At 34.9% G+C, this 25203-nt stretch overlaps 1 protein-coding gene across 4 annotated transcripts in view; it reads right to left on the reverse strand.

Moving 5' to 3' along the window:
* Window positions 1-1632: 1632 nt before the first annotated feature.
* The window catches only part of LOC106160771 (ephrin-4), a 45023-nt gene continuing 21452 nt past the window's right edge, over window positions 1633-25203 (reverse strand). Inside the window, exons 2-7 of one of the 4 annotated variants that reach the window (XM_013537477.2) lie at window positions 12444-12567; window positions 10408-10582; window positions 9326-9430; window positions 6665-6706; window positions 5075-5203; window positions 1633-4601 (exon numbers count right to left, since the gene is read on the reverse strand). In XM_013537477.2, coding sequence (XP_013392931.1) covers window positions 4459-4601; window positions 5075-5203; window positions 6665-6706; window positions 9326-9430; window positions 10408-10582; window positions 12444-12567 — 718 coding nt within the window. In that variant the 3' untranslated portion in view covers window positions 1633-4458. Of the gene's footprint in view, window positions 4602-5074; window positions 5204-6664; window positions 6707-9325; window positions 9431-10407; window positions 10583-10636; window positions 10812-12443; window positions 12568-25203 lie in introns of all 4 variants that reach the window. The other 3 variants (XM_013537476.2, XM_087006531.1, XM_013537478.2) reach the window with 3 other exon arrangements.

Raw genomic sequence — 25203 nt, forward strand, 5'->3', positions numbered from 1 at the left:
AGTAAAATAAACTTGAAAATATGGGCAATATTCTGAAAGGATGCTGAAATAACGTGCGGTAGTTGAGACTTGATTGGGTTCTGAACCATCCGAAGATGAATATCTTGGTCGCTGATTATACACATTATACAGCCCATTTCATTCCTTGTACGCACAATGTCTATTTTACTTACCCTCTAGAAAAAGATATATATGTGATAATACATGGCAACTAAACAGGGGGAAGGGGGCTTATTTAAACATTCAATGTATTTTCATATAGGCCCTGTTACCCACGTGAAATAACTAACGTTTTGCGTCTGACATCAAACTTTACAGGGAACTTTTCAGACTCATGCACCACATAATAAGAAATTGAAAGAAGTATTTTACAGGAATGACAAAAACTCTCAAAGTTCCTTACATTGTCGTGCTTTTTACTCCATGCAGTATGTCATAAATGCAGGTCTCCATGAAGAAATAATCATAAGAATTATTATTTATTTATTTATTTATTTATTTATTTATTTATTTCCGTTGTGGCAATGTAATTAGTCGTTTAAACAGACGTAAGTGCTCGAGACAAACATAAAGAAAAATATGAACCAGACAACCTATGTGAAATATATGAAATCTAGGACCGGAGTAATGGGTAAATGAGTCAGCAGGCCATTCAAGCAAAATATCATCTACTTGGCCTTACACATCTTAATCGTTCAATTTAGTATCTGTTTTACAATGCAGCGTATAGGTTGGGGGCATTATAATTAAAACAGTTATCCGTACAAGTTATTTGGCTAACATCCCTGAAATGAATTCACTTTGCTATCCGAAACGAAAGGTTCAGATCCCGTGGTCATCCCATTATGTGCAAATTTGTAGCAATTACCTGTGCCAGTCTGTTTGCAAGCATGTGAAAATACCGTTTCAAAGAAAGTTTAATACCATATCGAATGGTTTTTGCTGTAAAAAATGATCTCAAATGCTTTTTTTCAAAAATATTAACGTTATTATTGTTATTAATGTTTTTCTTTTTGCTGATACTAACATATCCTGGGTTGTCCATAATAGTTAATTTTTCGAAATAGGAAAGTTCCATATATTTTACAATGGCTTTGGCGATAAAGTATAAAGCAGTGAAGCCCATTGTATTAATCAGTTTTTATTTAAAACAACATAACTTTTATTATCATTGATTATTTGGTATTGTTTTCATTAAGTTGGCCCAAACGGTTATGCTAAGAATGAAAGGGCCCCATACGGAATTTCCCATACGGCAAGTAAAAAACTTATTCTAGAAAACAACTTTCCAAACATATTCACAAATACAAACTTCTTTGTTTACTATCACTCCGTCGAATTCCAAACTGAAAAAAATACCCTCGATGTTTTTCTTCATAAATCTTTTAAAGGCAAGTGTACGTGTTCATTTTCTTTTCTTTCTTTTTATTACTAGAAGATAAGAAGATGCAAGCGACAAATAACCGTTTACGACCATTTTTAATGAAGACATCTCTTCGTTGATTATATAAATATTTCATGCCTGTCGCACCAGATATTTTACAAATTACTTAAACTCTCTAAGCAAAATCAGTCAGGCAGATCATTTTAACGACAGGCATGCTTCGTAGTTGAAATAACACAACAAAAGAGTTTATTTTAAGCAATCTTTAATCAAACAGCCTTTTTCATCTTTTTATACACCTTCACGTTTTATAACATTTTTACAAAGCATTTTTGTATAAAATAAATCGACTTTCTGATCCATATCTTACAAACGAAATTTTCCGATAAATGAACTTATACAAGTGAACGTCTCTGTGCTACAAGAAAGGTAAGATGGCTGCAATTCGGGACACTAAATACAGTGAAGGCGAGACCGATAGCAAAATGGGTCACTACCACTCACCATCGTATTCCCATGTTTTTCCTAGCCTAAAGTAATAACCCATAAGTCTCGGCAATGTACCAAATTAGAGCCCTATTTTAAATGGTATTTAATAGCATAATTCCACAACAGTGACAACCCATTGCATTCACGCCGTAAAGAAGTAACAAAGACATTGTCATGGTTTCAGCAAATAGACTCAGTTGTGAAAGCAACATTGTCAGATCCACGCTTGCTCACAAACACTGGTACTGCATTCTTCAAATATTGTGCTATAGACATTATGAATGAGTCGAGGCTTCTATCACTGCCTGTAAAAGTTGCATAGAATCTAGAATCAAAAACTAGAGCATTTTGGGTTTGTAAAATGTCTGTCCCGTTCAAAAAGCCTCCATTCCCATATTATGTTTTACATGCGAAGTATAAATCAGCTGGGTGGTACCACAGTGAAGATCGGCAATATTTACAGCTTTTTGTAAAAAATGTATAAGAACCATCAAGCCCGGTCATTCACGCTCGTGCCTCATGACCTCTCATTGTAAATTATGACGTTATTAGCAAAATCGACTATGACAACATACTTTTATGAACAGAAATTTAAGGATGTTTTTGTTCCTGAATTTGGCAAAATTCGGCACAAGCGCCAAAGATTAAAAATAAAAGTTTTTCTGTCACTTTGGCAAATTCAAATTCTAGATTTATGATAACACCTACAAATGATGCTGTAATGAAGCAGTAGTCTGTGAAAATTGAATGATCGATGAAGAGTTGTAATTACAATCTGAGACTGATTAATCATAATACTATAATGAAGACATTCCTAACAAATGCTGTCACCCAGGTTTAAGTCGAGTCCTATTCCTCTCAATCAGCAACTCATGGGGCTGATTTTAAACAAGAAACATGGAACCAACTCAACAACATTAAAAAAGTTTGGGTACAAGCATAACTTAGACACATTCTATAACCTAATAAACTCAAGATATGTGTGTCCATCACACAACCAAAATATCAAAAGTGAAAATATCTGCAAAACATTGCAGACGAGTTGGGATATTAAAAGGAAGCAAAATATCTACTATAACCTACATACCACATTAATTGGTAATTTTACACAAAAAACAAAATCTTGTTGATTCTAACAGATACTCTGCAGCAAATATTAAAATAGCTTAGAATTACCATGGTTAATTATTACTTTAACTTGGAGTGATCTGACAAAGATTAAGGGGGCAAACCTGTGATCATGTATAAAAAAAAATGGAAACAAATGTTATAATTTGCACTGAAACCAATTCATAATTACTTGATCAACAGTGGTGCATAATTATGAGTGCACTTTTTAAAACCATTTCTATTTCACATATGTTAATAAGACATTACTAATGCACAATTTTCTGGTTAAATCATTGAGCAAGTCATCTCAGGTTTTGTTTTCTTTTTTTTAATACGTACTTCACTCATCTTGACTCGTGGCATTTATGTTAAATCAGCCACTCGTTCTTTCAAATTGCTCTCCTTTTTTCATTCACTACTCTGTACACATCTACATACCTCCTGCCCAACCCCCTTGCTAACTACACGATCTGCAAAACATTGGCCATTCCTACAAACAATATTCAAACTCCTTTGCTGTAATCTAAGGGGAGGAGTTTCATTTACAATGATGTATTTTCATTAAATACAAGAATTTAGAGTGAAAATTCACTTTTTGAACAATATGTACAAAGAGCAAAGTATACACAACGCAATACCATATCTACTCAAGGATAATTCTCCATGCCCACCCTCCCGTCCCACAAAATCATGAACTCTTCAAACACTTCCCCTCCCCTCCCCCCAATGTGCTCTTACAAGATCCTCCCTCCCCTGTCCATAACCCTGGTAAATATATATATATATATAAATAATTATGCTAGCACTAATGCCTGCAAAAGTGCAGAAGTTATGGCAACTGTGTCATGGATGCTTGTGGTGGAAAGTAAAGTTACAGAAGGAAGATACTGCCCAGTCATCCAACTGTTCCGCTTCATTTAGAACATGATCCACACTTGACTACACAGCATATGTACATCGATCAATAACCATGCTAAAAAGTTCTGCGCTGAATGCTAGTCAAGTTGAGTGATTAACTGCAGTGCAATGATATCACATTTCCATAATTTTTATGTCAAAAAATCTGGCTTCTTATCTCTTTTTCAATTGACCATGAAAGTCCAGATTGGAAAATGGTCAGTGCAGGAAGGAATGACCACACCTTTAAATAAAAGATTCATTCACTCAACATTTAAGTCTTTCTTAAACTTGGGTGTTCTTTGGCAGCGATTACAGGGATTTGTTCTCAGCTAAATCTCTGGTTGCCACTTCCATATTTCATCTCTGCCTCACTGCATATGTTATTAAAGTACCATGGCCCTGTGTGTCTGTGCTTTTACAGGTAACCTAGGTATTTTTCTTTTTAACCACAGTTTGTTGTAAGTTCTCCACACTCAACAATGATGGGACTAAAACATACTGAAAAATTGGTTTGACACTTGAACAAAGGGGGTCCATTCCACTGTTGACTCACAGCCTTGGCTGTGAAACTAGTGCTATCTTGAGTTTAAATAATGTCTGTGAAAGCAGGCTGATATTAGCAAAGAGATGCATAATAGCCACACTGAATGTTCTGTACTGTATTTGCTACTGTTGATGGAAGTGTGGGAGTCTTTCGTACTCTTGAAATGGGTTGTTCCTGTAATGAAATTACAATATTCTTAATTCATTTGCAGCAATGATAATGGAGTTCACTTTAGCAATACATGTGTTATCAACTTATGCTAGGAACTGAAGTATAAAGCCGAGCCAAGCAAAAATATTTAAATATTCATATTACATCTTTTTATGATATCTGTTGGTCAATATTCTTTCTATTTAAATCAAATCAAGAAAGTTTTGTATTGATAACTATGACACAAGTCTGGGGGCCTCACAGGATGCGGCTCAATGATAATTATCCCTGTATTACCTCTAGACTGTTATCAGACCACTCATCAACTGATTAATTAACGCAAAATTTATTATGAAAAAACTATGCATGACACCATCTACATCAAAACCTAGGGTGAAAACTATCAAAATTGGAAAATTCACTTAACTTTTACAATTTAATTTATTATTTAAAATAAAAAACTTCATTGTGCTTGCAAAATGCAAGTTGTAACTTACCTTGAGAACTTGTAGTGGTGAATTTGTGTTTTGTGGTCCCCAAAGTTGTTGTAGTTGTGGTGGGTGTGGTTGACGATGTTGTCGTTGGCGTTGTTGTTGTACTAACACTCTGGGTGGAAGTTGTGATTGCTGCAAAAAGAAAATTCTCATAAGATTGATCAAGTTGCTTAAACTTGAAATTTGAAAATGTTTCAGATGTTAATGTCTTACAGAAAAATTGTACACCTTTACTTTTTTCATATGCGAAATAATCACTATATTACAAACCATTTTTAACATACAAAATTAAATGCTTCAAAAATATGCCATTTCTCTAAATGGGATAGAGAGAGCATTGTGAAACTTTTTATTTCATAAATCAATCTTCCAAATCTTATAACAGACTTGACTATAAGTAATTGAAATTTTTGGGGTCCAGGAAAAAAATATCTTCAAGAAAATGCATAAACCCAAATGATACAGGGAAGTCACTCATGCACTGGCCTTAACTAACTAATACAGTTTCATGCACAATGACTTCAATGTCTCAGTATCATTAATGGCAAAAATTCCACTAAAATAACAATAATGGGATGCTAAAAGATAACTGCTCTGTAACCTCCTCCAAAAGGAAACAGTTTAAAACTTAAAGGATAAAAAATTGCATAACAATAAGATAACTTTCTGATTTCATGGTTACAAATCTCCAATGGCCCAAAAATTAAAAATAAGATAAAATAATGTACATAATATAAATGATTCAAAAAGTCCATTGAATAGCAAAACAAAGAAAAATGTCAACATTCCATGGGCTTAAGTAATAAACCTGGATTCATTCTAAAAAAAATAGCCAGATAAAAACATAAAATACATAACAAAACAGCTTTTCCTATTAGCTTTTTTTTCCCTATACTCTAACAACTTTGAGTTTCTAATATAATGTGGTAAGTAAAATAAGTGCTTGTTGGACTATCTGCTGCCCTACGTATGGGAGTTAGTGCTGGGTTGCATCATGCAGAAAGGAGGGTTGTGTATGCTGACTGCAAGATAGTGTGATATTAGTTTAAGGAACCATTCATGGAAAAGGATTTGAGATGGGAGGAACCAATGAAAATTTACAATTTGCCTGTCATGTCTGTGCGTGGCAAGTTCAAAAAAGCTTATAAATTTATTTTGCAGACATTTTTTCATTCCATTTACAGATTACAAACATTTCTTACATTAAACATAAAATACAAAATTTGAATCTGATAGAGATACAGAGATAACTATTTAACAAACCAATAGGAAGATTTAGAATAGAACCAATTCCACGAATAGCCCCCTTCAGCTTTTGGAAAGGAAAAAGAGAAAAAACAAGCACAACAAGCATTTTGACCCAAAGATTACAATACAAATTCTAAAAATGGACACAAAGAATTTTGTAAAACCCAAGTTGTATTTCTCTTTTATCATATATTTTTGTGTGACAAAAATTTTTCAGTAATTTTTCTACTTTTGGTGAATACATTTTTTCAAGGCCAAAAACCCAAAAAGTAAATGCAGAAAATAATGTGTAAAAATTTTGGGTTTTACATTGTTGGTAGCAGGATGATTTCTATAAATACTTACGACATTTGCGATACTGTTGTGTGTTGGTACAGTGGGGAGACCCTGTAGAAGGTTAGTGAAGGGAGAATGACACATTTGAAAATTATCTGATAATATAAAAAGCTCTGAAAATTTCATCTAGATGAAAACCAGTAGAAAACAGAAGCTCTGTAAATGTCACCTAGTTAAAAACCCAAAGAAAAACCCAAATTAGTTATACAAGGCCTTGACTACTTAAAACCACACTCTGCCCAGAAAATTGCTCCAAAAACATGGTTTTATGAGATGCCTCATTTCTCTTTTAAAAGCTTGCATATAAAATATTTCAAAACATTATTTTCTGAAGTGATTTGCCACAGATCAATGGTATATTGTATTTCTTTTTTTTTTTTTTTTTTTTTTCGAGGGGAAGGGGCTTTCTGAAATTTTCTACAAATTTGCAATCATGGCAAATTGCCTTTTGTGGTAAATTTATCAAGTGTTAGATGCATCTCATTTTTAACCATCCCACAGTGAAGTAAAGCAGTTAGCCGAGCCATAAGTGTATCACTCAGAGTTGAACTTAGTGATTTGTGTGTAGAGGAAGCTGCATATGCCAGTGACCTATATAGTATACGAGCTGTGAAAAGCAATTTAAAGAAAAACTATGCTAAGCCTAAATATCTTTTTGAAGAACAATCATTTTCACCATTTTATAAATTGTTCTAACCCACTAGATTTCAAAAAATATTCTCATTTATTCTATCAAAAAGTGAGCTTCATCACATTTTATTCAAAACTAGTTATGCCAGTCATACATGTCTTTTTTAGGAGGTTATTTTTCCTGTCATTGCAAAATCTCACTATCTTTATCATTATCATTATTGATATTAGAAGAAAATATTATTGTCAAACTTCGTGAAGTAAAGTTTTTGTCTGTCACTTTACTTAACCAATTTCCTTGCATCAATTCTTTTGTCACAAGAATATAAAATATATACCAAAAACAGCTTTAAAAAGCATTCAGATATCCATTTCAACATAACAGTCTCCTACAGCTTTGCAGACTAAAATAACCCTGCAATTACTTTCAAACTTTTAATGTATGGTACAATTTTGGTTAAATATCTTCATTTTATGCATTTTGTCAAATAAATTGTCGATGCCTATTCAGAAATTTAGTTGTAACGCCCCTAAATATTCTTGTCTTATAAAGACATCTGACCTCAGAGCAACTTTCGTGCCTTCCACCATAATTGAAAGGTCTGTGGTTTTATTGTTCTTGCAATGAGAAAAATAGCTCTCTTTACATTACCCTTAATAGTACCATGAACTCTTGGTTCTAAATCATTGTAATTTCAGTTAATTTAACCCCATAGGATCCAGTTAATGCTGACCCATAAAGCTCTGCTGTGCCCAATTAATTCTGTGAGCTAGCCTTGAAAAGCCGGGTCACCTCAGTAAATTGGTCATAATTTGTTTGTTTGCCTTTATTACCCATACAAAGTATACATTTTTAAAAAGCCAATATTTCAGGCTAAATGAAAATAGAATTACATTTAAATTTAACATGCAGTATCAAAAGTTATAGCCGGTTAAAAACTACATTTTAATTTGGTAATGGGTAAAATAAAACAAAGTTGATTTATCTTATGCACATCAATTTTTTATTTCTACATACATTTGCCTGAAAATTCACAGGGATGATGTCAATTATAGTAACTTTCAATCCTGGAAATTTCAGCAATTTATCTCTATCAATTTTCAAGTTATGATCGTTTTGCTATCAGGTATACCAGCTTTTCAGCTCACCTGAACATCGTGGCCAGAGCTGAATAGAAGTCAAATTTTTACACCATCTATGACAAAAACATCTTTAAAACTAATATCATGAATAAAGGAATATCATCCCCACTGGCTATATCACTGTCACTCGAAAACACCTTATCAGTGTCGTAGTTTTCAATCATTTCAATAACAGTATTCATTCGCAGGCCTCTTCCGTAGTGAGAAGTCGCCATTTTGATTTTACTTTCACCAGCTAGGTCTAGAAAATCGCCGATTTCTCGCTCATATATATTTCTATCGTCCTTTATATCATAAATAAATGAATATCAACGCCACTGTCTATGTTACTGTCACATGAAAACTTCTCTTCAAAGTCCGGATTTTCAATCATTTCAATAACAGTATCCCTTCGCAGGTCCCTACCGTAGCGAGGAGCCGCCATCTTGATTTTACTTTCTCCAACTAAGTCTTGAAAATCGCCGTTTTCTCGCTCATATATATTTCTATCGCCTTTAAAAATGGTGGCAATGAGAGACAAGAAACATACCCGGATGTTAAACTATATATCATTTCATGACTCACGATACAAAAGAGTACAGAAGACGATCTTTCCAAGATACGCACATATGCGGTTCTGGGCGTTTGGGGTAAGCGATAATTGAACCGCACATATGCGGTGACGGGCTCTATGGGGTTAAAAGGGATATCCTTGTGTTCTATCTCACTAAATGCTAAAGCTAAATGTAAGAAAAAAAATTTTGTTCAGTACTGCAGTTGAAAGAAAAGAGCATTTTCAAATATTCATAACTAAGAAAGGGGGAAATATATTTTTCAATTTGAATGAAAAAATGCCAATATCTTAAATAACAAGACATCTGATGTGATCATACATCTGTACTTATCTATGGTACTTACTTGTAGATGAATCACAGCAAACTTTTAACATGATTTTCATGTTTTTCTCCCGACAAGCCCCTTGCCTGCGGTTATTAATGCCGGTCAAATTCCCGGTAGATGTGGCTAAAACAAAATGTACAAAAACATTTAATCATACAAAAATAAAGATCATTTTAAAAATGCTGTAAAGAAGAAGATTATTTAAGGTGATTAGTAAGGCAGGGTGCTTGCTGGCCAAACCATGATATGCAGGGTGTTATCTTCAGCAATGGAAAATCCACACTTTTGTCAACAGAAATCTTACTTTTTATTTTCTATTTGACTACACTTACAAGGTGCCAAATTTAACAACAAGGTGCAATGTCAGGACATAAAAGTACTCCAATGAATTGATGTAGATTAAAATTGAACAAGTATGTGGTTTCCATTTGCTGTTCTAAGGTGCTTGGTATATTGGAAGTGCTATAAGAAGTGGGTGTGCCGTGAATAGAAAGAAAGGAAAAGCTTTAAAAAAATACAAACAAAAAAAAACATAAAACAAAATGATACAATATTGAAGAGAAATATAAAGGAAGATAAATAACTTGGTGTGAAACATAACCTTCTATTTAAGGAGTGACTAGAAACTAAAGTTTGCTATCAAGCATTTACTTGTCATTCAGTGAAAGATGTATACCCTACTGTGCTAGAGAAAAAGAAAGCACAGATAAAAAATGTAACTAATCCTCAGAAAGCAACATATGTATTCTGAATTTAAATAACAAAAATAAGGTGATTTACAGTGAATAAAATATAAACACTCATGACCATTGATTATTAATTACACCACAAGGACATATTAGCTTCTAGTTAATATATTTTAGTTTTGTTAGATAATGAATGACAAAACAAAACAAAATGGTTACATGAATAAAAGAGAAGCAATACTTAGAGTAAAACCAATTCCTGAGAAACAAACAGCAAAACAAGCATATCATGCACTAGTTGGCCCAACCCCAATTGTTTCAGTACACATCATGCAGCACATGCACAAGTACGGCACTTTTCATGCAGGTCAAGGTCATGGTAGGCCAAGGTCAAGGTCGGTAAATCAAACTTACTGATATAATAATAAGTCATTCCCTCGTTAAACTCTAAGGAGCCAGGGATGCCAGTATGCGGTAGTATTAACAGTGTGAAAAGATCTGTCCTAGCAGGCCTGCTGCAGTTGATAATTTCTATACGGCGGGGTTCATTTTCAAATAATTTACACTCATCATATTCTTTTTTGGAAACCTGTAAACAAAAACATGTCACAATTTATATTTCATCTAGAAAATTTCAACTTACTCAGGTAATAATATGTTTCCCCTGGGACAAACTGATATTCTGATTGAGGCAAAGGGGAAAAGGCTGTCATTATGATTGAATAAAAAGATTCAGATCCATAGGGCTGACTGCAATTGATGATCCAGGCATTTCTGTTGGCATTTAAGCTACAGCCATCATATTCCTCCCTGGAAACCTGTAATATACAGCAGCAATATAATGAGGGAAAACAATCAAGTATCCATAATCACCCAACTCCCTTTTATCTGTGCTCAATTAAATTTTTATAATTTTTGTCTGGTCAGAGAAGTATAACTGGAATGGAAATGAAAGTCCTAAAGGCTTATCATCTGATGTATATTAAGGAGCAGGCCAAAGGCTATGTGTGACAGGCCAAAGTGAGGGGGGGGGGGGGGGTCACCTGTGGAAATCCACAGAATAGCCTATTAACTTGCGAGAAAACATGAGAAAAAAACCTTTGGTTATCAGCTCTCTATTAATAAGGAGCAATGATAATGCTGGAAATCGTCCCATCCACTACGTTTCATTTCCATTCAAGTTTTACTCTATGGTCTGGCAGAGAGTAGAGCTAATATTTATCTCAAATCAAAAGTTCAATACTGCCTGTGATTAGTCAAGATTTTCTGGTTCATTCATATCTGTGATGATTCAAATTACTCGACATGAAAAATCTTCTGAAATTTTAGAACCTTCTAAATATATGACAAATATCATCTTTCTTTTATATCTCCCCATTACCATCCCACCCAACTTTTCTTATTAACTGATTTCTTCAATTACTCATTTTATTTCAGTTTTTATTTCAATCAATCATCTATTCACATGGTATAAGAACGGAACACATTTATATCCAGGTGCTCAATGAATTGGCTGGGTTTGGCTATGCTGAAATGAAGAAAATTATTAGACACTACCTTTGAATGGTTTATTTACTAAAGGTGTTTCTTACATAGTGTATTTCTCATTAAACACCTATTGAAAACTTTTCCTCATGCTTGGTGCATTTCCTGCAAGGCTATTTCTTGCCTCTGTTCCTTCCCATGCTGATAAGATCAGCCTGCCTCTGCTTAGAGCAGGCAGAGCTATGAGTGCCATGACACAACCCCATCAGTGCATTGTGTTCCTTTCTTTCAATTGGAAACCACAATAAGGAAACCATTCACCAGGTGGGGCCGAATTATATAATAAAAGAAACCAACTTGCTCATAGTAATCCAACAGCACTGTTTTCATATTATCACCCACTGATTGCTACTTAATATATTATTAATTCTTGCTCTGTGATTTGCAATTGATTGCCATCCCACTGAGAGTAACTGTACATAATTCATTAACACTGTACTTAAATTACAATGCCACTGAGTTTAAGCAGACATACATCAATCATGTTCTCTTCTGAAATGAAGTTATTTAGAAGTAAGTGTTCATCTTTTTATCCACTAAATTGCAAATCTGTTACTTTTGCATTTCTAGAGTTTTACAATAATTTGATGGATTTATTCAACAGACCTGTAAAATAACACACATCCATCACTTTCTTCAAAATAACTGCAATTTCATTTGAACTCAGAAAGGCTAAAATCTTTTATAGGATATGATACAAAAAGCAACTGCATTATGGGCACTTTGCATGATTATTAGATATATTTCATTTATAAAATATGGAATCTACTTTCACTTGAATTCTTTTAAACCAGTTGTCTCAAACCTAAATCATGACTGATTTAGAAAAAATAAAGAGTTTTAAAAATTCTTTAAAAGTAGGGACAACATACATCAAAAGTAAAAGCTATAAAAAGTTGACTTACTTGATAAATCACATAATATGCATCATTTGGATCTGTAATGGTGGAAGTGTATTTAGGGCAATGAAAGTCCACTACATCATTGATCCTTACTTCTATCACATGATCATTGTTACTAGTCTGGAATCTGCAAAGAGAAAAATGATCCAGATATAATTTCATCAAAAGCAGTGACGTTTTACATAACTCTTTTAATTGACCCAGCCAACTATATTTGTACTTGTATGAACATCCTTATTCAAAAGCTTAATATGATAGTTTATAAAAGTACATAATAGTACATGCACAGTCACGAAAGTTTATATTGAAGAGAACAATGAACAAAGGGAACAATTCAATAAACAACATATATGCATTATAATGTTCACTTGTTAGCAGCACACTGCATTTATAATATCATATGATAAAGAGAAAAAAAACAACAAATATCAGTTTTTCAGATTTCTATCACTAATTCATTTAAATACTGATTAGCATAATTTTTGAGTGAAGCCAAATTCTGTCAATAGGTGTCAGCACTAACAGTTCAGCCTTTATGTCAGTTTTATTGGCTTTTATTTTACCATAATGTAGAATCCATAACCCAATATTTAGACTTAATTAAGCAATTGTGGTTACAAAAATTACAGGAAATGCAATTGTAATGCCATTGTCTTGAACACTACTTATTGCCATCCTAAATAACACCGAAAAGGAAGCAGTAAAGGAAACCCCTTGGATTCTTTATAAGAGGGAGTAGAAAACTTTTTCTGGTGAGAGAATATCACATTCAACCATTAAACCTTTCATCAATATCACTAAGATATTATCAAAACTGATCATTGCATAAGAGAAAAATGTCTCACAACTTTTCTGGGTACAAGCGCCTACCTAGCATAACAGTCAGGCTATCAGTTCAATCTTTTCCTTCCGGCTATTTTGCTAAAGACACCCATTTATTCTTCAGTTAAAGAATAAGGCCTATACTTATGTGCATTATAAGTGCCTGATATGCTGCATGCTATCTAGCTATTCATAATTCGCCTCTTCAATGACCAGTTTAATAGTTTAATGTTAACACATTTTGGCCTATAGCTATGGAAACTGTCCAAAGACAACCATTCGGCTGCCCAGTGTCCATGTCTAACTGGACACTTTTAGTGGTGGGCTGAAGAAATATAAGAGCAGGAGACAGAATGTCCATTCTACAAAACTAAAGGCCAACTTGTTTATCTAAATATATTCAAACTGTAGACATCTGGATTTAGGACAATATCTCCCAGTTTGAGCTTTCAAATTTGGCGAGGGCTCGTGTATCTAAATTGGCCACAGGCAAAAGTTACTGTTATGTGAAATGCATTCAAGCTGCAACAAAAACCCATACAGGTGATGCAGCTTCAAATTTCAAATCATTACAGAGACCAAGTATTATTCTATTTTCTTGGTCATGTACCCTATGACCTCTCAAACAAACCGGTTGAATGGATCCAGCTTTGAATTCAACATGGAGGACAAACAATCTGTATTTGTGGTCAGTAATTTGCCCAAACAGGATAGAAACAATGTTTCTGTAAACCATGTTCCACAAAGGATTTGTATTGACCCTGGACAACCACCTTTCTGACACCTTCCACCATCTTTTGCAAAAAAAAAACCCAGAGAAAGTTTAACCAATAGTCTCACAAGGGAGCAGAATGTTCTGCCGAAAATTGGATAACATACCTAGTTGCCTTTCACTATCTAACCACAAGAAATGGGCCCAATGTTGCAGGATTTTTTAGCACTCCATGCAAAAACAAGCAGTCAAAGCTGAAGTTAATACTATTTGACTGTTTGATCCCCAGCCCCTGATCTCATACATGTAACCCTGCTGACCTGTCTAAAGAGTCTTACAACTAGCTGCTGCGTGTGGGGGACAATGGATCTAGGGATGACCTTCTCAAAACTTCGCCCTTTACACTTCTCTGCATAGCCAACCCATTTGAAAAAGTTAAAACTGCTCATTTAAATAAGCAAATATTTCTTCTTGAATTAATTGTAAAAATTAATCAAATCTGGCATATATTTCTTTCTTGTATGCAAAATTGGTGGGAGCTATATGAACATTTTGTTCCAATTGTTGTCATACGCTTTCAAAGTAATAAGACATTCTTCATATACAGCAGCATGTAAAATACACTGAATCGTTTTATGTTAAAATTTCAGTGAAAATGAAAGAATATAAGTTTTGCACTGGTAAAATATCTGAGGTGGAAACATTACTGTGCTGGCCTTTGTAATTTCCTTGTTATCTACCAAATCTAATAAACCTATTATAATAGTCTTGGGAAGATGAGTCAAATGTTCTAAGTGACCAACTTGAAGAATATCATTCCTCCTTCCCCTTCTCAAATCCCAATTTCAATGTATTTTTGTATCTTTCAATATTTAAATCATCTAAAAGTTGACCATGTTATATATAAGCAGCCTCATTCCAACCAAACTCACTCCAGTATTGACGCCTTCTACATTAAAGACACTACATACCAAACCATATGCATATGTGATGGGAATAATAAACCTTCTGTTTTTAATCAATTAATATTCAGATCACTTTACCACCTAAAATATCCTAAGTGGTTAACCATAAAACTCCTTGAAGCAAATCTGTACCTTATCCCTTTGGCCAGAATTGATAAGTGAAATTTATGGGGCTTGAAAATACCATGGCACTGGCTATTATCAACTTAGATAACACAATTACCAGTACCATGATGACTGTAATCATATTCTGTCCACAAAGATGCATCTGAGAGGTTGCAATTACAAGACAGCAGGGTCTAATGATCACTGATTACAGAACCTAAAGTCATTTATTTTAATGAGGTCTGTAACATATGGCCGACCTCTCAGCCTGGAATTTATTTACTCCTTATGTTTTTGAGAGTGACAGAAAATTCTATCTGTTAATAACCATGTTGTTTATGACTGATATGTGTCTGAATATAACATATGACAGCTTTCAATTCCATTTAGTTAACAACAATGGAATTTGATGTATATACAATTCATTTAGAAACTATCCAGAAATATAAAGTTCCAAACACAGCAGTCTGTAAATGTGTTCAAGACAGAATTATTGTTCCACAACACTAAGCCTTTCTCCCAAGGTGCCAAACTCCCTCAGCTTTGATAGGTTCAGGCCCAGAGAGCTGCTATGCTCAAGGAAGCTTGGTGACAACACAGCAAGGTGTGAGGCAGCAAAGCAGCAAGATCCTGTTCTCTTCAATTTAACCCACAAAGTGGTAAAAGCCAACAAAATTATAACCTCAGCTTCACAGCACATTTTACACTGCTCAGCAAGTATTTTTTCTTCCTTGAAAGCAGCCAAAAAAGTAGTGATGACAGAAAAGGAGCTGGCTGATATATAAGCTGTATTGGTCTATGTAAAAATCTATGCTGTACTTTTGGGTCCTGGCATGTTTCTATGGTTCACTGATTTGCAGACATTTCCATCAGTCTGCCCCAATTTAAGTGGATGTCTTGCTTTTAAAATAATATTTTTACCAGTTGAAAGCATTTGGTTCCTTTTAAGATAACATTTTAAGAGAATTTTACCTGAAAAAATTAACTGCTGAGCTTGCAGCCAACAAGTTTTCTATTATCAAGTTCTCTCAGGTTCATTCTAAAAGAGACAGCACCTACTTTGGAAAATGGAGACAATACCAACTTTATATTCGACCACATAAGACATGTTAACATATCTAAGCCCAGATAATCTTATCTGTGAAGTGATGTTAGGGCATGGGAGTCACCAATGCACTTGCTGATGTCTCCAAATCAGTCAACCTGCTGTCTGTCACAGCAAATTGACAACATCATTTAAAACAACCCACCAGTCTGTAAGATCTTTTGACCTCTAGACATAAAACATGACAACATTGTACATCACTATGCACAATAAAGTATAGTCCTACCAGATATAGAGGGGTACAGGTAGAACTAAATAGCAGTGTAAGAAGTGATAATTAAAATGATCTGAAGACATGCCACGTATATGCAATTGGCCAGACATGGCCTCTAGATTTTTCAAGAAATAGCAAGCAAACTCTTTGATAACAAAAGAACCAGTGTCTATGTATGTATTAATGTAGATGGGGAAAAAAAAACATGACTGGGATGACCTAGTATCTAACACACATTTCAGTTCACATAAAGCCATCATCCCGTAGCCACACCTATGACAATAGACAGGTGAGGGAATTGGATAGAGAGAAATTTGATGAGAGAGTATTGTTCCAGTGTCATTATGGAGCTCCCAATGCTGTACTGGTATTGAGTACAGTAAGCAGCGGTGATTAGCACTGTTGTATGTGCACCACAGTGTGTGTCAAGAGGAGAAACTTGTCCACATGCCTCTTCAGTCTATATAAAAGAAAGTGAGACAACTAGTTTTCATCTCTCTGGAATGCCAGCCCTTGTTCCACTGAAGTGATGATGGAAGGGGAGGAGGAGGGGGCAAGTTTAGTCATTCTGACATTAAGTTACAGACCTGAATAAATCATTGAACTGCTTTGTATTCATCAATACACCATAATACATCTACAAAGGGGCTAAACACTATAAACTTATGCGTCAGATTTTATTTGAGACCTAAAATTCCAGTCTCATTTCCTCTTTTCTTAATCACTACCATTTGTTATCTGTTTGATCTCCTTGCTCCCTGTACAGTGACACTATGAACTTAGGAGGTTCTATCAAAATGTCCAGATCTTCCTTAAGACAGAGGTCCTTGTGATATCCCTGCCATTTGGTATGCATGAGAAGCAAAGGCACACTATTTTGCCTGTGACCTGCTATTACCAATGTCCACTCATTGGACATTAAATAGACTGACCACTCAGTCCAGGTTTGGAAAATCTATTTAGATGGAGACCCTGTGAACTAATGAATGATATTCGTTGTCACTGATTACTCTCTAAATCACCTTCGGAGACTCACTTGACAATAAAATCTTTATCAACATTTAATGTGTTTTTTCTTTGATGTTATTGGGAATGTACATGGTGAAATGTGCCTGTCAGGAAAAATAAATTTGTCTGCCACAGTGCTCATTACTCAGTGTGGAATTTCCCATTCTGGTCCTGGAGCCCTCCCTTTTTCTTAATGTAAGCGTCATGGAAGCAGCTAGATGGGGAGAAACTCTTTTTAAAACTACTCACTTCAAAAATAAATTAAAAACTTTCAATATGAACACATTTCAGAAATGTTATTCAATGTTCAAAAAAGAATTGGAAAAAATGAACTGAAAATTTGTTTCTTATAATCCAAAATTGTATTTTCTTTGTCAGTAAAAAAGCATCATTAAGAACCAACCATCCCATAGAGCCACAACTATTTCTGGAATAAATAAATCTATCAACACTAGATAAATTAATGATGTGTTTATAGAGCTTGAAAAATCTATATGGGTGTATGCATTTCTTAGTGAGTGTTCTTTTTCTTTGATATCCAAAATTTGGCAAAAGCAACCTTTCAGTGATGAAATGAAATGCCCCATTAAAAACTTCACTGCTTTATTTATCAAGTTCTGTTAAGGTATTGAACTGAAATACTTTATGTATATTTTCAAAGAATAAATAGCTTTTTAACTTTGAAAAAAATTACATTAAAAAAGCAGTATCATATTCATTCCCTTATTTTCAAGCACAAATTCTTTTAATACTAGTGCTTTTAACAGTATTATTATTTATCATAAAAAGTCACAGTTATCTGAAGTGAAAGCACTGTAGTAGGTCACTATTTATTGTATAATTCCTGCCATAGTATCAAAAATGACAGCAGATTTTGTTCAATATGTTGTGTAATCTCCCAGCATACTCCACCAATGACTCCCAGCGAAAGATGATTATTTTGATATAAATAGTAATCTGGGGTACTGAAAATAAGAGCCCCTACACAAAGAAACTGGCAGATGTTGAATTATCTGGAGTCATCAGTGAATTTTTTTCAACGTATTTACACTTTCTTCTAGATATTAAAACATAAATGTATTCATTTTGTTTTTTATATTTTAATCTATATATCTATGTTAAATATTATACACTTTGCACAAAAAATGTCCAAGAAAAAACTTTTTTGTTTAAGTGTTGCCTCTGGAGAATCTCTAAGTTGCTATGCTTCTCCGGTTTTCTGAAAGCAGGAATGCCACAGCTACCATCTTTATAAAAGAAGCATCTAAAAACTTCCAAGTGTTATGACAGAAGAATGCATCAGAACAAATGCTAGCCAGAAGCAAGACGTCTTCATTACAGAAAAAGAAATGTAAGCAACCACACCATACACTCTTAACTTCAAACCAGGAACCTAAACCAGTGCTCAGTGCGTGCGTGTGTGTGTGTGTGTGTGTGTGTGTGTGTGTGTGTGTGTGTGTGTGTGTGTGTGTGGATTCGGGAGACTAAAACCAGAATACATAGCTTAGAGACTTAAAATCTTGGCATTTTTAGCAAATGCTGTAAGTGCTTTCCCATTTGCTGGCCATTTTTCATCTGTCTCAAAAAATGATAAACCAGTGAAGAAATATAATGCAGGGCTTCTCAATTCCCTTGTAATCAGTGACTGAAGGTGAAGTTAAAGAAATAAATCACCAGGGAATATGGAAAATACACACAATTAATGTGGTACATTATAGGAATCGGGCAAGAACAGTTGCTAAAATAACATTGGTTTTTAGATGTCATTATTTTCAAAGCCAATTACGATTTTTTTCTCCCTTTCAAAGCTATTAATGTCTGCCAATTTTTTCTTTTCTTACTCAGCAATCAGATTTTGCAGGTTCAGGTTTTCAATGAAAGGCTGCTCACTGATGACTGTGCACTCGCCCAATCAATTATTTTCCGACAACAAAACAGAAAGGAAAGATGGCAGCATTGCACATGGACAATTAGTTAGACCACAGTACACACAATAGTTGTAATAGATTTGATGATGAGCAAATGATCTATCAAGACAACCACTTACCACAACACACAAGAAACAAGGACTGATAACACCCACTGCTCATTCAAAACTTTTCAATTAATTTTCCATTACTCATAAAAAGTTCTCTTGCAATTAGAAGAATCATCCAACCATGATGGCACAGTTTGTGGGATTGATGTAAAGATGACGTAGTGTTAATAATTTTTAAAGTGGATAGTTTCACCTGGAATATATAATCCCTGACAATTTGATAATTATGTATAAATCTTTTAAACTCAAATTGAAAACATTTTGTGATAATGGATGTATTTTCAAATAAAAACCAAACTATCTTTTTGTCTCTTTTAAACTCAAATTGAAAACATTTTGTGATAAAGGATGTACTTTCAAATAAAAAAAACAAATCTTTTTGTCTGGCCACTAGTTTCACAAAATAAATTGTCTCCTCCGTGGTGAACCAGATGGAAAATGTTCCTGTAACAGTTTCAGACTTTCAACTTTCCTGACAGATCACTGATAACCAAGCCACCTTCTTCTACTTTACAATAAATCCATTACATCAAATTATAGCAAAGTAATGGTGAAGTTATTTTAAGATTCAAACTAGCAACAACAGAAACACTATATGCCTTGATAAGAAAGTATTGAGTTGCAAAAAGAAAAATAAATATTGAAAAAGAAAGACAAGGCCAAGGAAAATTATATTCTGTGTACAGTTTTCTTTAAAATGAGCAACAAGCTTATACTATTTTTTCTCTTTTTTAGTCAACCCAGCACATACATATGCACTTAGGTCAATAAAATTAATATGCCTTGCTGTTTTAAGACATCACATACATGCTTTTTTCTCAGCTACTTTTTTATCATGCCCCCTCCCCCAAATATTTTTTATATATGTGGACAGCTGAACCTGGGGTCTGACATTTCCATACTGCAAGAGAATTCCTGTCCAGCTACTGAACCTGAAAATTCAGTATTTCTGGTTATAAGAACTATCCCAAAGGTCACCAGGAACCAAGAGGTAGGAGGTTTAAACCTTGGTTCACTGCTAATTAATTAATGCAAGTCTAAACTTAAAGTCAAGCCCATAAATGTCTCTTTTCTAACAAGCAGCACACTATGATGATAAGCATGTAATAACTTAATTGGCTGTATCTTTGAGTGAGTTTTCAGTGTTTTTAGGTTACAGAGCATGACAGAGTTTTGTACTGGGGTATTGTTTATAAATACAGCTTGTGTATGTATTTGTGACCATTGGCATGGTAGCTGTGATCCAAGCGGAAAGTACTTGAGAAGAGAAATACAGTAAGATGAGCTCCAGTTTTCAATCAAACTAGAGGTCAAGTTGGATGGAATGTCTAGACACACAAAGAACAAGCTGAATCTGACAGGTTACATCTGCTGCTTCACACACAGACGACTTTGTGTAATTTCTAATCTCAGTCCCTTGACTAAATAAATTCCACACTCATGTCATTCCTGATACTACACAGAAGGAAAAAAGTCAATCAAAAGCCATTTTAACACTTACAATTCTTGTAATACCAAAGACATGCCAAAGATATGAGACCATTACTGCTTACATATATTCTGACTTAGTAAAAAATTAAAAAGTCATGTCTCCCTTAATTCAAGATCAAAACATCTGTCTAGAAGATGTTTATTTATAATTGTAGCAGAGAAAAAAATTAACAACAGTACTACTTCCACTTTTTTTAAGAGTCAGTAACATGGCTAGAGGCAAGTGTGCTAGACCTGCTCCAATCCTACACCTGACTGCTGAAAGGTGTTGTTATATTCAGTCAAGTATGTCTACTGGGTTTTGTGACTTTCCTCTGATTTTTGCAGCTGTTGGCAGATACTCTATACTGTACACCAGTTGCTGAGATATAATGTTATGAGGAAACAGGCAATGTGCTGAAATCTTGCATGGAGAGAAAACGTGTTGCAAAACTGTGAAGTCAAAGAAAATAAGTATTCTCCAACAGCCCTGCATGACCGTAATTTGTCACTGAAATTTTGGTTAAATTTTTTTGCCAGAGAATGAAAAGACATCTTGTTAACATAATTAATTCCGTCATCAATCACATAGATTGCTAGCTACAGAGACCCACACTGAGATGGAAAAAAACTTTTTTCATGAAACTTGTGCAAAAGACAATCGAATATACACTTATTTGTAACAAAACTGAAGAGAATATCATGCATACAAAATTCAGTGTGAGCCTTAAATGTGAGAAAACATTGCACCCTGTGTCATTTCTTTGTCGCCAACCAACTAGATCTCCCACAGGCAGAGAGCTGCCAAACAAATCTAGTGAGGCAATGCTAATATTACCAATTCCACCACACACCTGGTTAAAATAGGTGTCACCCCACCTTCCAGATCAAGAAAATGGCTACCTGCCCTCTCAGAAATAAGTTAACTCCTGCCAACATGTCGCGCCTGTCACAGACAAGTTTATTAATGAGAATTTAACTTAAACGGGACACACTATCTTTTAAATCCCTGAACAGACTGACAATTCTAAAGTCCTGTCCCAGAGCAAACAAAGACGACAGGGCTTCCAACAATATTCACCTTGTTGTGCACAAACTTAAGTCAAAGAAGTGCATAAGCCAAAAATTGTTCACAAACAATGGGGGGTTCATTGAAAAAGCACCTAAGCTTATAGCTTCAATGGATAAGCATGGGCTGCTTTTCAGTCCAACGGATCCGATCACTTCAGGAGGTTGAAGGTAAAACACAAAGGCCCATGTCCTTAGAGGCCAAGGGTAGAAACTTTAAAAAACACTCCAACTGTATAAGCTATTTACACAAGAAAACAAACATTTTGCTGCTGCAGTTGTATTGTGTCCCCTTGCACAGTTCCAATGGGGTTCTTGGATTGTGTACCCAACGTGAACAGTAACAAAATCTAAGCCTATGAATTTAGCAGCTACTTCCACCTGCCTCTGTGAAAAGGAAATGGATTGACACAAGAGTTGTTGAAATTTCAAACCTGACTTCACGACAGACAGAAGAACTAAGTGTGAGAATTGTTCACCAACAAGCATTAACAAGAGTACAGCTTAGGTTGGATTTGTTGTTATGGATATCTAACAAAACCAAAATTTAAACAAAGACAGGCTTTCAAACAAAACATTTTTGTAGTTAACTTCGACAGCTGTTGAGCAAACATGTGACTTACTTTGTAATGTATTCATGATTGGTTTGCTTAGCAAGGAAAAGTATTTATCAAAGAAAGTGCAATCCTAGATAAACCCTTATTAATGAGAATGAAAGAATTGTAATTTTTTCCTTATTAATGTCTCAACCACTGACACTATGTTCTCTTGGACAGATATTCTGAAATTCCTAATATACATGGAATGCAGTTGCTATTTTGTTGTTAAGAGTATAAAATTTGTACATGTTTAATAACCATTAACACCACAGAGCTTAATATGAAGACAAACAAAAGACTGATGTCTGAAGGGATTACATGTGTCTGCTCAGTGACTTTGTGTTGCCACTACAAAGACTTTCACCGAAACCATCAAATATTGAACTGTAGGGCTGGTCCTTTTTGTTTCACTACAACATCCAAACTTAAAACAAACCATGTGGTGGTCAATGGCCGCCCCTCAATCATTATGTCCTGCTTCAAGGAGGGATTAAAAGTTTAAATGCTTGTCCATAACCGAGCCATAATGGTTTAACACATACCTGGTAATTGATTTCTTTTGATATGACTGGAGGAAAAAGATGAAAGGATGATAAAATGGTTAAAGTATCTTACAAGGGAATTAGGAGACTAGGCAAGGGATTAACTTGTAGTTATGTACAAGTCAATAGTGCTTGGGCGGGGTAGTGCAATTCTGTATTGTAATAAGAGTAAGGGTATTAATTTATTAATGGTAAGCTATGGGTATGATCCTTGAAGTAAAATAAATTTTTTTCAACAAATCTGTATTTAGAATAACGCTTTTCTTTCCTCCTCTTTTCTATATTTAACCCAATCAATTTGGTTTCCAATTATGACTGCAAAGTCCTAATAGCCAACAGGAAGACATTATGCTCTGTTAAAGCAGTATATATATCCACAGGGCAAAACAGAGGCCTGAACCAGTCAATCATCTGATCAGACCCACAACACCTCGAACAATCTAAAAGTTTTGCATACATTGACAAGTGTTAAGTAGACCCAATTCAGAGATCTACCTGCAGAATTCCCAGCAGACTCTCTCACCTGGTTCTGAACCCCTTTTGATCAAAGTTAACCATCATCAGCATCACCAAATCTCTCCCAATTAATCCACGCTGTTTATTTGACCAGTTATTGCTGCCAATCAGGATGCGCTTCAGCTGCAGCCATTAACCAACCTGAACTAAAGACACATGGGGCTAGACAAAACACATGTACTGGCCAGGAACTGACCGGTATGGAGGGTGAAAGAGTAATCGGACCTTTTGGAGTATATTTTCTTTACACATTAGCTCCACCCCTGAGTATAATGTGTACATTCTCAAAACTTAGGTAAAACACAGGCCCATGCTGGCAGTACAGTAACAGCTTGGTGAAAATTGGAAACCTATACTTGCAATAAAGATTTTTGAGCATAATCATTGTAAGAATACTGACAGTAGTTCCAGTTTCATTTTCTACAACAGTATCTTCTAATACAGCCACTGTTTCAACAGAGAAAAGAACTTTGGTTCATTGTGTTGTATCCAGACTTTTAACATGTGTAGAACCTGTCCTGTCAGAGCTGTCAAGCAGAGAAATCTGCTGATGAATTAACCTAGTAGACTTCTGCTATGTCTTATGTTGCTATCACCTTCAGTGTAAAAAACAGCAATGAAAGAACTGAGGCCTTTTTGATGAAATCATGACACGACATGCTCATCTTCCCCGGTGAATAAAAAAACCCTGCAGAGACCCTAATGAGAAAATATCAATCCCAAACCTCAAATTACACTATGTTTAATGAAAGTTGGCCCTCGTTTTCACCTGCCCTGTTCAGATGTGCCAGCACAAGGAGGATAATGCTCACACTCCCTGTAACACTACTCCTGTCATTTTAATAATCTTGTCAAACCATAACATCCACAATCACATGCTTTCAAAAACAAGCCGCAACCTGATCAAGGAATCAAAGCTATGGCGGCACATTCATTTCCCGTTGTGCCCTATACATTGTCACTCAAACAATACGGTCAGGGCTATGCATGGAAAGCCATCTCCTCCAACAAAAGATGGGCAATGGAGCAGTGACAAAAAAGGTGGCTGAATTACTCCAACTTCAGATTTATGACTCAGATCAAGTGATTTAAAAACACTGGCAACAGGTATCAGTGACAGAATCTTTCAAATATCAAAACACAGGTACAACAAACATGGCTGCCCGAACAAAAGGTCCAGCAAATAAGATGAACAGTTTATGATGGTGATAGTAATTGGCACAACTATAGTCTAACATTGAGGCATGATTATGGTTTGACCCCTTTATAGCCCAACAATACTTTGCCATCATTGGGTGGCCATTAAATATTTCAATCTTCTACCAATAGCATCTATTTCAAGTAATACTACTTGCCACTGGTTACAAAAACATTAAAATGTCACATTCCATTGAAATTAAACTAAAACTTCTAGGTTCCCATTTAATAATCAGATGCCATTAACTATACATTCGGGCTTAATTGCCCCAAACTTTTTTCAGTATCTAGTCAGCATTTCCTGTGAGACAATTGAAGAAGCTACATCTGATTTGCAGGAATGCAAAAACAATTTAGCACAGAGCACTGACAGTGATGGTTTTTTAATTGCAATCTGTGTGT

This window comes from Lingula anatina, chromosome 1 (assembly GCF_051362555.1).
Source record: "Lingula anatina isolate TDL-2025a chromosome 1, LinAna3.0, whole genome shotgun sequence".
In the NCBI taxonomy this organism is placed as follows: domain Eukaryota; kingdom Metazoa; phylum Brachiopoda; class Lingulata; order Lingulida; family Lingulidae; genus Lingula; species Lingula anatina.